The sequence below is a fragment of the Dermacentor albipictus genome, chromosome 5 (genome assembly GCF_038994185.2).
Source record: "Dermacentor albipictus isolate Rhodes 1998 colony chromosome 5, USDA_Dalb.pri_finalv2, whole genome shotgun sequence".
In the NCBI taxonomy this organism is placed as follows: Eukaryota; Metazoa; Arthropoda; class Arachnida; order Ixodida; family Ixodidae; genus Dermacentor; species Dermacentor albipictus.
This window is the reverse complement of record NC_091825.1, coordinates 131,151,281-131,164,550: the sequence shown is the minus strand read 5'-3', so window position 1 is coordinate 131,164,550 and position 13,270 is coordinate 131,151,281. Positions and strand designations below refer to the sequence as shown.

Sequence of the window (13,270 nt, the reverse complement as noted above, 5' to 3'; positions counted from 1 at the left end):
TTTCCGAGGAACCATGGCGCTGAAAGAAAGAGAAATTGGCAGATTCGATCGCTTCTTGGAGCTCTGAACCCATTCATCGCGACAGCGGCGTTCGCAGAAGCCACTACCCATCTTCTCTTGGACAGCTTTGAGACGCCCACAGCGTTACTCCTCGACCGCCACAGTATTGCCTGTTACGGCCTCTTATGTTCGTGCACAGACGCCACCGCTCTGACAGTCTGCGTCGCACACAGTACCCCGCAAGAATTGCCTTGCGCCTAGGGAACGCTTGGCAGTGGTTAACGCGTCTGGTTTCTAACATTGCCGACACAACTATATGGCCCCTGATGAGTGACAACATAGAGTTTCTCACTACATTACCTAGAGGGAAATCTGGCGCTGCAGCGCTGTGGCATGCATGGGAATGCCGGTATATTGTGACTTCTAATTGGCATCGTTCTCGTAGAGACAGGACACCTTGAAGATGCGCTTGGCAGGTACCGTTCCGTCTGTCACAATGATTCATTTTCTACTAAAACAGCACGCAAAAAGCTGTTTTAGCTTTATTATTACGCGAAAACATGTTTTGTTTAACTATGAGAACTTGTTATTGTGTGTACGACTACATGTTACGTAAAAAAAATGGCTGTGGCTTAGGTAAGGTTAAGCCCAGGATGCGAAGCATACTAGCCTTTATTTTAGTTGTTGAACCACTGTTTAGCCTGGTGAACTGCTGTTGCTTGGCTATATTTGGTTCGGCTAGACGAAGAAACAACTCATGCATTACTTCTTCGCCTTCAAGAGTGGAACGCGACAGCGTTCCCGTCGACCCGCCAAGGGGTGTAAGACAATGGGCTACAGGGCAGCGACTACGCGCCCCGCATTGGACGCGGTGAGCGTCGAGCAAAGCAGCGTTCGGCGCGGCAACGAAATGTGCGCCTGAGCAAGAGACGCACGCCTTAGAAACAGCGCGTTTCTAAGGCAACACCGCATTCACTAGAGGCGCTTTTGTACCGCTTTGAAGCGTTGTACTCGTGGCTCAGTGGTAGCGTCTCCGTCCCACACTCCGGAGACCCTGGTTCGATTCCCACCCAGCCCGTCTTGCAAGAGTTGAGCCAAAGCCACTTCTCCTCTGTCGTGACGTCACCGTGTCACGTGATTTCATGGTCACCGCCGCGCCTGAGGAGCTGGGTTGAGCCCTCGTAATATGCTTCGCATAAAAGAATCAGCGGCCCGCTAAACTTGGAGGACAGACGACAAGGTTCGCGCTCGCTTTGAAACAGTTGGTCGTCTGTTCTTGCTTTTCTTCTCTTGGTCATGCATTGTGGGTGAGTAAAGATGTAATATGCGTGAATGGAAACATTTTATGAAGATTTTACTTTGAGAATGCGTTATTTGCGTAGCTATATCCACGTCTTAGGCGAAGGCTCTTACAACACCAGCCAACACGAGCCTCGCAGACACATACACCATCATTCCCATGACGGCACGGTGCCCCCTTAGGAAACTCCCATTGACGGTGGCGCCAGATTACCCTCTAGGTGTTATAGTGAGAAACTCTATGGGTGACAAACTCTTTAAAGCGAATCCTTATTTGCCTCTTCACCGGTATAGTTGTGATCATATATATAAATAATATGTTGTGTGCCAAGATACAGATACTACCCAAAGGCTGTAATTTTGTTTAAGACTGTACACCTTTAAGCAAACTTACACCCTTTTGCCACGCAACGATAATCGTCATCTTTCTCGTCCACATTTCCTTTCTTTAACGCGGCGAACCTGGTACTTCCAAGTCACGAACGGCATGCCCTTTATCAACATCACAGAGCATTCCCCACAGGAAAGTAGCGAGCGCAGCGTTTTCAAGCAAGGAAACGCAAGCAAGACAGGTGACGATTATTGTTGTGTGCGCAAATATACACCCCAAGGGGTGCACATTTGTTTAAGAGTGTAGTACTCCGGCTGCAACTGCGTTGCAACGGCCGCGCTCGACTTGGAGGTGTCTGTCGCGGATGGGGCGCTATCGCTTCGATATGTTTAACGCTACATACCCCTTGTGTAGCCCTGGCGCAACCACTCTGTGGAATTAGTTAAGCATGGGCGCATACCGGTATCCCATGCGCAGTGCCGAAGTTGTCTGTTCTGGTATTTACTGAAGGACGCCATTCCCAGCGACCGAAGTTGTCTTCTAGGCCCGACAAGAGCCAAGCAAGTTGTTCATTCGCGCACGTATACAGTGGCATACACACTGGTCCGTGCATGTTGTCAGCTCGGCAAGACGGTGCGTCACTGGGTACGTTCCACTGTCCAACCGTCCAAAGTGACCGACATAGCTAAGGAGAGCTGTAGATTTAATCCTGTGCTTTGCCTTCGGCATTGACGCACACCGTTAACAGCTATTACAGGCCACCTAGCTTCCGCTCCTTCCAACCGCTACTGCTCCTACCTCTGTGATTAAAGGTAGCTCTCCACGTGATTCAGATTCCAACATTGCTTTAGAACTGTGTGTCTGTGTGTCTGTGTGTGTGTGTGTGTGTGCGTTTGTTTGTTTGCTTTCCTTCTTTCGCAGCAGCATAATGGTAGATTTAGCGATATGAAATTAGCCTGAACATTTATACGTGAGACCCACGAAAGACAGAGAGCTGGGCACTGCCGTCCCAAGAACGCTGTGATGTGCAGCCCCCTTTAAACACGCATAAATGATTAAAATGTTCAAGCGACGTGGATTTCACGTGTTTAGTTCTTAATATCAGAGAAATAACGATAGCGTTAAAATTAAAGGCATGTCAGCAATATGAATATATTACTTAGTTCAGGTGGAAAGTAGTAAAAAGACACGCATTAAAAGCTCCACAGATGGTTCCTATTGGAACTATCCGTGGGACGTTTAAATGGTGCAGTATAACGGCCACGTTAATACCAGCCGCATATTACCATACCTTCTAGCCTCTGCGATTTCCATATATCGATTCTCCAAGTTTGCACTGTCATCACTGTGCACGGGACAAATTAGCATTCGGAGTGCCATGCGAGCTAAGCGCTTATTTTTCTCGTGAATGCATAGGAGCTGTCGCAAGCTGCGCGATGGAAATGGCACGTGTTATTAACACGCAATTTTTGTGTTTTTTTATGTTCAGTGTTCTTTAGTATTTGTGGCATGAAATTGTAGCAGATTGCGTCTGCAAAGAGTAGTAGCATCTGTTAGAGTGGTGTGAAAGCCAGATATGGACATTAAGCGGATGAATGACGCAGGAGTAACTTGCAATTATTTTCACGCAGCCCGTTAATTTGCGTCATCATCGTTCCAGTTTGCAGCATTTGGAAGCAAAGATGAACGCTTCGGCCAAACAGAGTTTGGAAAAATTTTGAACGCCATTGCTGGAGAAGGTAAAGTAGCCGATTTGATGTCTGTATATATAGACGATCTGTGTATACGTTCACGTCAATAGTGCACTTCCTGGGCACAATGTTCGCAGATCACTTTACACTCCGGCGCTGGCCTGTTTAGCAACATCGTTGCAAAAGGGTCGCTTCTTGTATTTCGCTCACCGCATTTCTCAGTCTTATTCTCTCGGTCTTCATCCAGTCTCTTCTGGAAATAATTCTCGAAGAACTCTCGGATGTGTTCGTCTCCTGCGCAAGAACATGTGACACGGATTCATCATCAGCAATTGAACAGGAAGTGTTAAAAAAATATTGTAAGCACCACACGCAAAATGAAAAGCGCACTCACTAAATTCTATCTCTCTCCCTTATCTTGTAATCAAGCACTAATACTGGCGAAGAATATTTTAGGCACAGGTTTTAAAACTTTATGAATGCTTCGTTGGCCGCCTTAAGCTGGAGCTGTTAGCGAAGGGTACGTTTTAAAAAGTAATTCTTTGACACTGCTTTTATTTCGCCATTCTATAAGTGTAAGCAAAAGGTTGATATAATTATTCATTAGTCATTTATTTCAATAAGTAATTATTTAACTGCTTGTTTGCTTGCTGAATTGATTCATGGCATGGCTGATTATATTTCACAGGTCTTACTTTATGACTTAGGTTAGCATAATAAATGTTGTTAACCTCTTCTTCAGGAGTTTTTCTTTTAACAGCTTACTCTTTTTTGTAATTAAGAGCAAGACTTTCAAGGCCGTGAGGGTAGACCATGACAGCATCAGCGTTCACTTCCTTCCATTTGCTTTTCCATGTGCCGTATAGTTCAAGACGTGTTCCATTCTCAATATGTTGTCATATTATAGCGTATGGTCAGCTCATTACCGCTTTACATAATACCTGAAGCGATTACCAGGGCTACTAGCAACGAGCATGACACCACAGCATCAAAACTGAAAGAAACGTAAAGGGAGAGGAAGTGTAGTGGTGTAGCGAATGCGTGGACTACAGATAGTCATAAGATGAACGGCGCTTAGATCCATGCTGTCACGCTACAAAGATTACGCATGTGGTCACATAATTATATATGTTCACCGTATCACGCTCACGTTAACAAAGCGATAAGGGTGGCGGTTTCAGTGCATTGGTTAAAGCGTGGTTGTCGTGATCATGGGAATTTCTTTCTCCATACAGATATTTCACTATAACGGTCCAACGTACATTTGTTACGGGAAAATGAGTGTTGCCTTGGCAGCCGTAACATCTTTCGTAATCGTCAAACTCTATCGTGCTGACACAAAGATTTTTTTTCCCGTCACCACACAATGTCGCGCTTTGCGGGACAGTGACTCTTTGCGTATCTCGCGACATCTTGGAAACAAAATTAAGGGAAAATATTTTATGTCCATTTCGCATTGCCGCGGTGGTAATGGTACCACAAATTTGTGGACCCGTGAGACCTCATATACAAAACACTTTTACTACGACGTAAACGTGCGGAACGGTAATGGCTGTGCCGGACGTTGTCATCGGAGGGAATAAGTTTGATGCAACTGCGATAAATTAATGAACGAAACACATCGGCTGTGTCAGGCTGCGTCCAGCTGTGATCCATCTGATTACGGCTCTGGGGGCAGCGTAGATCAGCTCTTTTGATGTTGTCTCTGTTTCTGTGGAAATACACTTTTGTTGCCGCCTACCAAGCAGCTTTATCTTTATTTGTTTTTGTACGAAAACAAGCCTTTTTTATTTTATATCATGCAAAGGGCTTTTCTTCTCAGTTAGCTACTAGCCTCATACTTATCAGTGCAGACTGAACAAAGAAAAATACGAATGCTAACGAAATGACAGCGAAATATGAATATTTTCAAACATCTTTCAGGATGTTAGTATGCAGAATGCTCGCCTGTGTGGTAGCCAAGTGACTTCAACTTATTGGGACATGCAGCATATCGCACATCTAGTCGCTGGTGAAAGGAAGAAGCTGTGCGAAGTCGTAGGAATGGATATTCCAAAACATGACAAAATCTAAACTAAATACTCCAGTGCTAGAATAGAAAGCCTTTGTTTCGAAGTATGTGACGTGTGGGGTTGATATTAGATCTGTCCTCGGTTGTGATTGTCCAAACATTTCGGAGAAAGGTCGCCTAATAAGACAATGAAACATCGCAACAACTTTTATTTATCGGAGTAAAGTGACAAGCTAGAAAAAAAGTTTCTGTCGAAAGGGATTTGAGCTGCCCAAGTTTTGTTTGTCTGGTCGGGTGTAAAGAATTGAAACAAGCACCGCAAAGAAGAAGGACTTAGACTTGATAAAAAATGCACATGAAAGTAAGTACGAGGAAAGGGGCGCCGGTACGATGAATATAAAGAAAATTCAACGTTTCTCACTAGAACGACAGGATAGCCGATGAAGGTTTTATTTGAAGGGTTCTTTAAATTTGCATTTAAACATAGCAAATTTTGCTTATAGACTGTAAGCTGTGAAGCACCCTCTAAGCGGCGTTTTACTGAAGCAATTTTTCAAGTCGGCTCGTTATTGTGGGACATGGAAGAAATTAACTGTCCTTTTATCATGCTGCTATAAGGAGCGAGCGTCACTGTCAATGGAGACACTCTCTCCTTCTGCTTTTAGTAGTGTTCCCAACTGGCGTTCATGTTCCTGTATTCTCCCATGCTGGAGCCGAGGGAAGCGCCGCTGCCTAAGCATCGCCCCCTTTCTTGCGGCGTTGCGCCTTCCGCGTGTAATGATTAGTCGTGGTGAGTGACGAAGCAGGCACTGCGGTAATGCATCTGTTCGTGTGAGCATGGATATATCTTGCGGCGAGCGAGCCACCTCGAGAGTGAAGGAACGCGGCTTTTGGTTTGAAAGTTGATGCTGTTTCCGCATCGCGTAGCACCGTCGTACTTGGAAGACACGATTGTCAGTGCCTCTTGTATGCGCTGCGCTTATTTGGTAAAAATCCCAAACCATGAAGCCTGCTTCACTTCCACCGCGGGTCACCACGGCGCTGCACAATCTCCGGGATCTGTCCACATCTTTGTCTTAAGTGGCGGAGGGTTTTTCTGATTGGGTAACCATACAAATGCTTACGAATTAAAAAAGAAAGGATTCATTTGTTTATTTTATTTTTTTTTATTTATTTTTTTGTACCCTCAAGACCGAAGTATTACAGAGGGGAGTGGGTAAAAAAATATACACAAATAAATAAACAAAGCAGCAATAAACAACAAATGTGATTAGTTAATTGCATCCGGGAGTAATGATGTCTGATAATGCCGAACGAAACTTTGAGTTGTCCTTGATTTCGACAACTGCGCCGGGAAGGTGGTTCCATTCCTGACAGGTCCTAGGGATGAATGATTCGTTACAGGTTCTGGTGCGGCACTGAATGATTCCAACCTTGTGGCTATGGTTGATGTGAGAGGAAATGTAGGTAGGAGGTGATATTAGATTATCGCGTAGGTACGAATTGTGGAAATATAGTTTATGAAATAAAGCAAGGCGAAAGCACTTACGCCGGGCTGAGAGAGGAGCAAGCAGCAAAGAGTTTTTCATGGCAGTTACGCTTGATGTACGGCTGTAGTTGCTATGAATGAAACGTACGGCATTGTTTTGGATTAGTTCGAGTGATTGAGTAAGGGTTTCGAGGAGCGGGTCCCAGATGGATGATGCGTACTCCATTTTACTCCTAATAAGCGTTTTGTATAGAATTAATTTTAATGATGTAGGAGCAGAAGAAAAGTTTCGGCGAAGATAACCTAGCATGCGATTAGTATTGTTAATTACGTTATCGATGTGCAACGACCAGGAAAGTGATGAGGTTATGTGGACGCCTAGGTATTTATACGAGGTTACGACCTCCAGGGGGGTATCATTAAGGTAATGGTTCGGTGGAGGAATATGGCTGCGAGTTACACGCATACATGTACATTTACATACGTTAAGTTGCATTAACCATACGTCATACCAGTTAGAGATAGCGTTTATATCGTCTTGTAAGAATTTGTTATCAGATTTGTCCGAGATTTCACGGAGGATAACACAGTCATCTGCGAAAAAGTAAATGTTTGAACAAACGTCATTGGGTAAGTCGTTAATGTAAATTAAAAAAAGAAGAGGGCCTATAACAGATCCTTGGGGCACACCAGAGTCTACAGGATTAGATGAGGACATATGATTTTCAACCACAACATACTGTGACCGATTAAAGAGAAAATGTTCAAGCCATACTTGGTTACAGCTGGAACAGCCTAACAAGGTTTAGGAGAACTAAGAGGAAATAGAAGCTTGGTCACTTCGAAAACTTTCGCTTAGCTGCACGGCCGTGACACGGCATGAACGTGCTACATCGCAGGTATTTCGTTCTCACCAAACTTTCGAAACACTAAGTGAGGCTCTTGTGCAGACGAAGTCACAGAAGCGGTCCAAATTCCACGTCAAGTGAGCGTCGAGAAACTTCTCAGCCTGACGCTTGCGGCGCGTTTATTTATTTAATTTTTTTTAGCACCGTCGCATGGAAAACCACAACCCACTCGATAAAGTAAATAGTTCAAGAATAATTTTGAAGTGTGGCCTGAAATAAAGCATTGTCTAGCATGTCCACACATAGGCAGCGCATATACGGCTTGGGTTGCATTTTTATGTGCCTCTTCGTGCGCACTTTATAGGTTACGAGACGATTATTAGTTCTACATCTCGGCAGCTGCGGCTTGCGTCGCATTGTAAGATGCGACCCTTTAGGCGTTCCTTGCAAAACTACACGCCCCTTGTCACAGGCGAGCTACCTACCCTTCCTAGAAACCAAGCAACGGCACGCAACCCATTTCTTCACATCTTCCATCATTAGCGCAAGCAACCGACCTACTTTGGCCAGATTTCATGGAGTGCATAGACGAGGAGGAGGTGAATAACTGCTATATGACATGTTATTCAATATCTGTGGCGGCGCAAACGCGTGCGCCTTTTTCACTCGACTGTTGGCGAGTGCTCAAGAGCAATGCCTTGGGCTCGTCAAGACCTACCGCGCAGTGTATCAAGACGTCGCGCTCACTAATCAGCACCCACGCTCTTATCATTTACGAAGTTCACCGACCCTAATGTTCAGTTGGCGTGTATAAGTTTCGTGTTCGAGAGTTTTCGTATCGAGAAGGCGGAAAGTTGAAAGTGCGCCAAATTCATCTTCGTTAACCGTGGCCAGAAAGAAAGGAACGATAAAGTATTCTTGCGCTCCCTGTGATTAAAATGTGTTCATTAAGACCGCTGTGGTAGTTCGTGGTGGTGTGAAATTTAATCTCTCACGGTCCATATGCAGTCACGGCGTCTGAGAAAAGGAATGTCTTGAAAAAAAAAAAGCGCCTGTCGAATCATGTCGCGCTTCGCGTGGACAAGCAGGCTTCATAATTGGACACGTTCCTACTGCTTAATACAGAGCGTATGGGGAACGCAGATCGCTCGTCTTTTCGGTAATAAAGCTTATACGGGTCAGTGCCCTTTGTGCCGCTCGCACTCGAGCTCCCCACCTCTCAGCTGAAATTAAAGAACTGCTATGGCGTCAGCGGAGGAACCGGCCGAACGTGTATGACATATCCTCGGTCGTGTGTAAAATGGATGGTGCGGTCACTACGCCAAGTGCAAGTAAATCTCGTGCGAAGCTGCTAAGACCTATCCTACGGACATAATAAAATTGCGATAGGTGCGTTTGTTGTGGAGTTACAGACGTATACGTTCAGCTAGCCCAAAGTGCTTTTCTATTTACGAATTTTCCTCAACTGTTCTGTAACATCTCGAAGTGAAAATTAAAAAAAGATCTACCCCTGAGAGCCCCTGTCATGTCACTTATTGAGTTCACTTGGATAAAACTAATTCATTACAAATTGCGCCACCCAATGAGATCCACTGCAACTGGAGTTAGTGCTTTCCGGTTGCTTGCACTGAAACAATGAAAAAAAGCGTTAAGAAAAGGTCGTCCTGTTGAGAAAACTTTACTTTGCCTATCAAATGCATTTTTTTTTAGCTGTATGTTTATTCGGAGGAGGACAGACTCAGCTAAAGCTTAATTTAACGATTCGCAATATACTAAATGCCACCTTCTGATTTCCAACCTATATATATATATATAGCGAGAGAGAGAGAGAGAGAGAGAGAGAGACGGGGTGGGAAGACGAAGAACGTTAACCGGATAACCTGAGGAGAAGATTATGCTTTTCTATCCTGCACTGGGGGTAGGATAAGCGGAAATGAGAGACGGAAGGCATAGTAGAGAGAAAAAGCAAGATGTGGATAATAACGTATATGGTGCCGTTCAGTCGACTCTTGTACAGTAGAGGCTTGTGTAAGGGTTCATCGGAGGAAACGGAGAAGCTGTTGAATGGGAACAATATTTCGCTCTGCGGGCTAGTCTGCGCTCGAAGTTATTCGTTCCTAAGACGTGTTTCACGCACATGCGCAGCAACATCTCTTGAATGTGGACAATTTTTGGACAGGTTGTACGAGTGCACTTACCGCAGCTGAGCTCGTCAGAGCTGTCGGGACAGTCAGCCCTGCCGTCGCAAATGAACTGCCGTCGCACGCAGTCCTTGCCTGTCTTGCAGGGAAAGTGACCCTCGGGACACACAGCTTCGGTTGCAACGGCTGACGCCCACCACCCGAGCCCTGCGTACCGTAAGCAAAAAGAGACGGGGAGAAAGAGAGATTGCACATTTTGACAGTAAAGTTAACCAGATAGTCTGGCTAATGGCGTGGCATTCTACTCCAGTTGCTTGGTATAGACAAGGACCCGACAGTGACCCGAGGCATCGAGTAAACTCGTCGGAACCCCTCGCCACACACTTTTGATCGCGGATGTAAATACCAAAAACTCATTAAAATCATGAAAACAGAAAGCAACATGCACCTGGGGAGGGAGAGAGAGAGAGAGAGAATAGCTTTATTGAATTGGGGAAAGGGGGATATGGGATTAGGAGCTTCATAGATGGCGCCCCAAGTCCAAGGCTCCACTGGCTTCTGCCGTAAGCCGAACGTGACCAAGAAGAGCCTTCTGCACCTTCGGGTTTGAGCTGGCAAATTGTGCCTAGCATTGCTCTAGTGTGTTGGTTAGGTTATGCCTAACTAAATAAGCATTTAAACTCGGTGGTCTATTTTGGCTTCCCCATGAGATGTGGTACAAAGACGGTAACGAGTCGCTGCACCACGGACAGGCACGCCCATACGTCGTTGGAAAAATTTTGCTCAATTTTAATAAATTTGGGTAGACCCCCGTTTGAATCCTGCGGAGATCTATTGCGTCTTCCCCTTGCAAAGATGCGTGGCGGGCGCCGTATCTTTGCCGCATGCCGCGCTGGTGAGCAAGAATATCGCATGGTGCCGTACGTGCCGGATCGTTATCCTCCTCCTCGCGAGGGCTTTCCTGTGAAGTGGTGGGTTGTGAATGGGAAGGCGATGGTTGCTCCACTCGGTTCCTGAGCTCTCGAGCTAGAGCGTCAGCCCTCTCACTCGCTTCCAGGCCTGCGTGTCCCGGGCACCAGACCAGTCTGTAAGTTTTATGGAGTGCCTTTCCCAGGAGGCGGCTAACCTCGAAAGGGAGACAGCCTTTCATAAAGAAGCGGCACGCCTCCAGAGAGTCTGAGATGATGGTGGTGTACGTTGGCTGCGTCCGTTTCCGGTCCTTGAGTGCCAAGGTGATGGCGAAGCATTCTGCCTTGGCGATAGAGGACGTGATCAGGGAGGCGCTTGAAATCAGGCTGCTACCTTGCTACCTTGAGCTCGGTGTATGTGTTGTATACACCAAAGCCAAGGAGCTTGTATGTCGGGGTGCCTGCCGGTTAGCGCGAAGCCACCTTGTAGGCGCCTCTGATAATTGTATCAACCAGCTCTCCTCACTCTTGTTGAGTGTGTCAAAAGGGAGGCTGTGTGTTAGTTTGCTGATAACGAGCGCCTGTACTAAACGGACAGTGTCACTTTCTTTCATGCCTTGTTTGTGGAAGGTGATTATTTGAACCATCCTTGCCACTTGTTTTGTTGCCGACTTTAGTAAATTTATGGCGTTGCTGGCCCTGCCGTTGCTCTGAAGCCAGAATCCCAGGATCCGAGCAACCGAGCAACCGATCCTGGGATCCGAGAAGGATCCCAGGATCCTTGATTTGCTGATTTTCGATTTCAATTTCAATGTTCCCATTACTATTATATAGTTTCCAGTGGACTCGCGTTATCTCCATTTTTTCAGGAGAACAGCTCAGAGCTGGCCCTGGCAAAGTTTTCAACTGCAGTGGCCGCCTCTTGGAGGGTCTGGTCCTTCTTTGCTAGGGACCCGCGTGTAGCCCAAAGGGTGATGTCGTCCGCGTAAATAGTATAACCCAGCAGCGGGACATCGTATAGAGTCCTCGCAAGTCTACACATGGCGGTGGAAGATTTATGGTTCTTATAGCTAGGGTTGAACAGATCGCCCTCTACCACGCAGAGAAAATCATCAGATGTCCAGAGAGGGCTGCAATCCCTACATAATCCCAACCTCAATTTTCTGTAGATGCTGCGATTAATCAGTGCTTATAATATGTTTGATAGCTCTTAACTATAACGCATTTCGTTATCATGACGATGGCACCCCGATAAACGCTCTCTGCAAGAGCGTCGATCAGCTGAGATGTATTTGAACTTCGATTTCGGACTCTCTCTCTCTCTCTGTCCCACTCAGCATAACATAAACACAAACGGTTAACTCCTAAATCAACGTATCGACTATGCCATTATACAGGTATGCATGCACAGCCATTAGACATGAATAAAGGAACGTCGTCTGAGTCCACACATGTTTTGCATGGCGCACTGAACCACGCCAAAGGCACACAAAAATAATTTTGCTGTTTTGCAAACAAAAATACATCCATGTTTTAACAACTAGCTTTGTCATTGATGTCCTAACACCGTCGTAACGGTGGGTGATGCAATCTCGGAAGAGCGAAATTTTAAGGAGTACAATCAGATATTAGTCGAACTGTGGTGTCGGAACTACACACTGCGCCTAACCAGAAACATACAGTGTCTGATTAGCTATTTCAAGCTGGTATTGGTTTAGCAAGGGCTAAATGCACAAAAACTTTCTGGACATGCAAAACCTGTTACCGATCGGGCTACTGAGAACAGGCGGTGGCAGGACGGAAAAGGCACAGGCCATTCGCGGACAACTGTACGACATTGAAGGCCCCGACAATAAAGATCCAAGTGAACTACGCCTTTCGCGAACTCGAAGTGATCTAGCGTCACAGTGTGTAGCAGGCGCAGTTTTATGCGGAAGATGCAATATGCGGGCAACACACGCGAACGCACACTTCGGGGTGTACATTTGTCTACAACGTGACCTTACCAATTTCCCCAAGCTAACTAAGCAAGACAGAATAGAAAGCTGCTGTAAGGCTTCTATCGGCGAGACATGTCGTATCGTCAATTTCCGCAGCACTGAAATCACGAAACTGGCTAAAACTCGGGCTGAAGCCTGAAGCGGAAGCATTTAAGCTCCGCTGTGTGCGAAAGGTTTTGGAAAGTAGATGGATCTTGCTTTCGTGAAAAGATGGCTTACGTCCTGAAATAGCTTATTTCACGACGCCGTCGCTTATATGCACGCTTGCGGCAGCGTTCTTAAACCGCAATCCTCGATAAATCATGTACTGAGCAACGTCTTCTATTTACTCCCCGGACCCTTGAAGTTGCTGTAGACATTCAGTGGACAACAGTGAAAGATCGTTCTAGCACGACGTTAGCGTCTTGTGGTCAGATTTGTCAGCCTTGCTGGGTACAAAGTGATCAAACCTATTTGCTCCAATGAACTCTACAATTTCTCGCCATCAGGCACGTTATGAGATATTACGTTATCAAAGAAGGTCGTGAGCCGGAAATAGAACGTGAAGAAAAA

General features: G+C 45.8%; 1 protein-coding gene across 2 annotated transcripts in view; it reads right to left on the bottom strand.

The window, feature by feature from the left end:
- LOC135906384 (relaxin receptor 1-like) overlaps positions 1-13,270 on the bottom strand; it is a 100,909-nt gene that overhangs the window by 52,517 nt on the left and 35,122 nt on the right. For both annotated transcript variants that reach the window (XM_065437758.1, XM_065437760.1), the window contains exons 3-4: positions 9,868-10,017; positions 3,532-3,615 (exon numbers count right to left, since the gene is read on the bottom strand). In XM_065437758.1, coding sequence (XP_065293830.1) covers positions 3,532-3,615; positions 9,868-10,017 — 234 coding nt within the window. The remainder of the gene's footprint in view (positions 1-3,531; positions 3,616-9,867; positions 10,018-13,270) is intronic.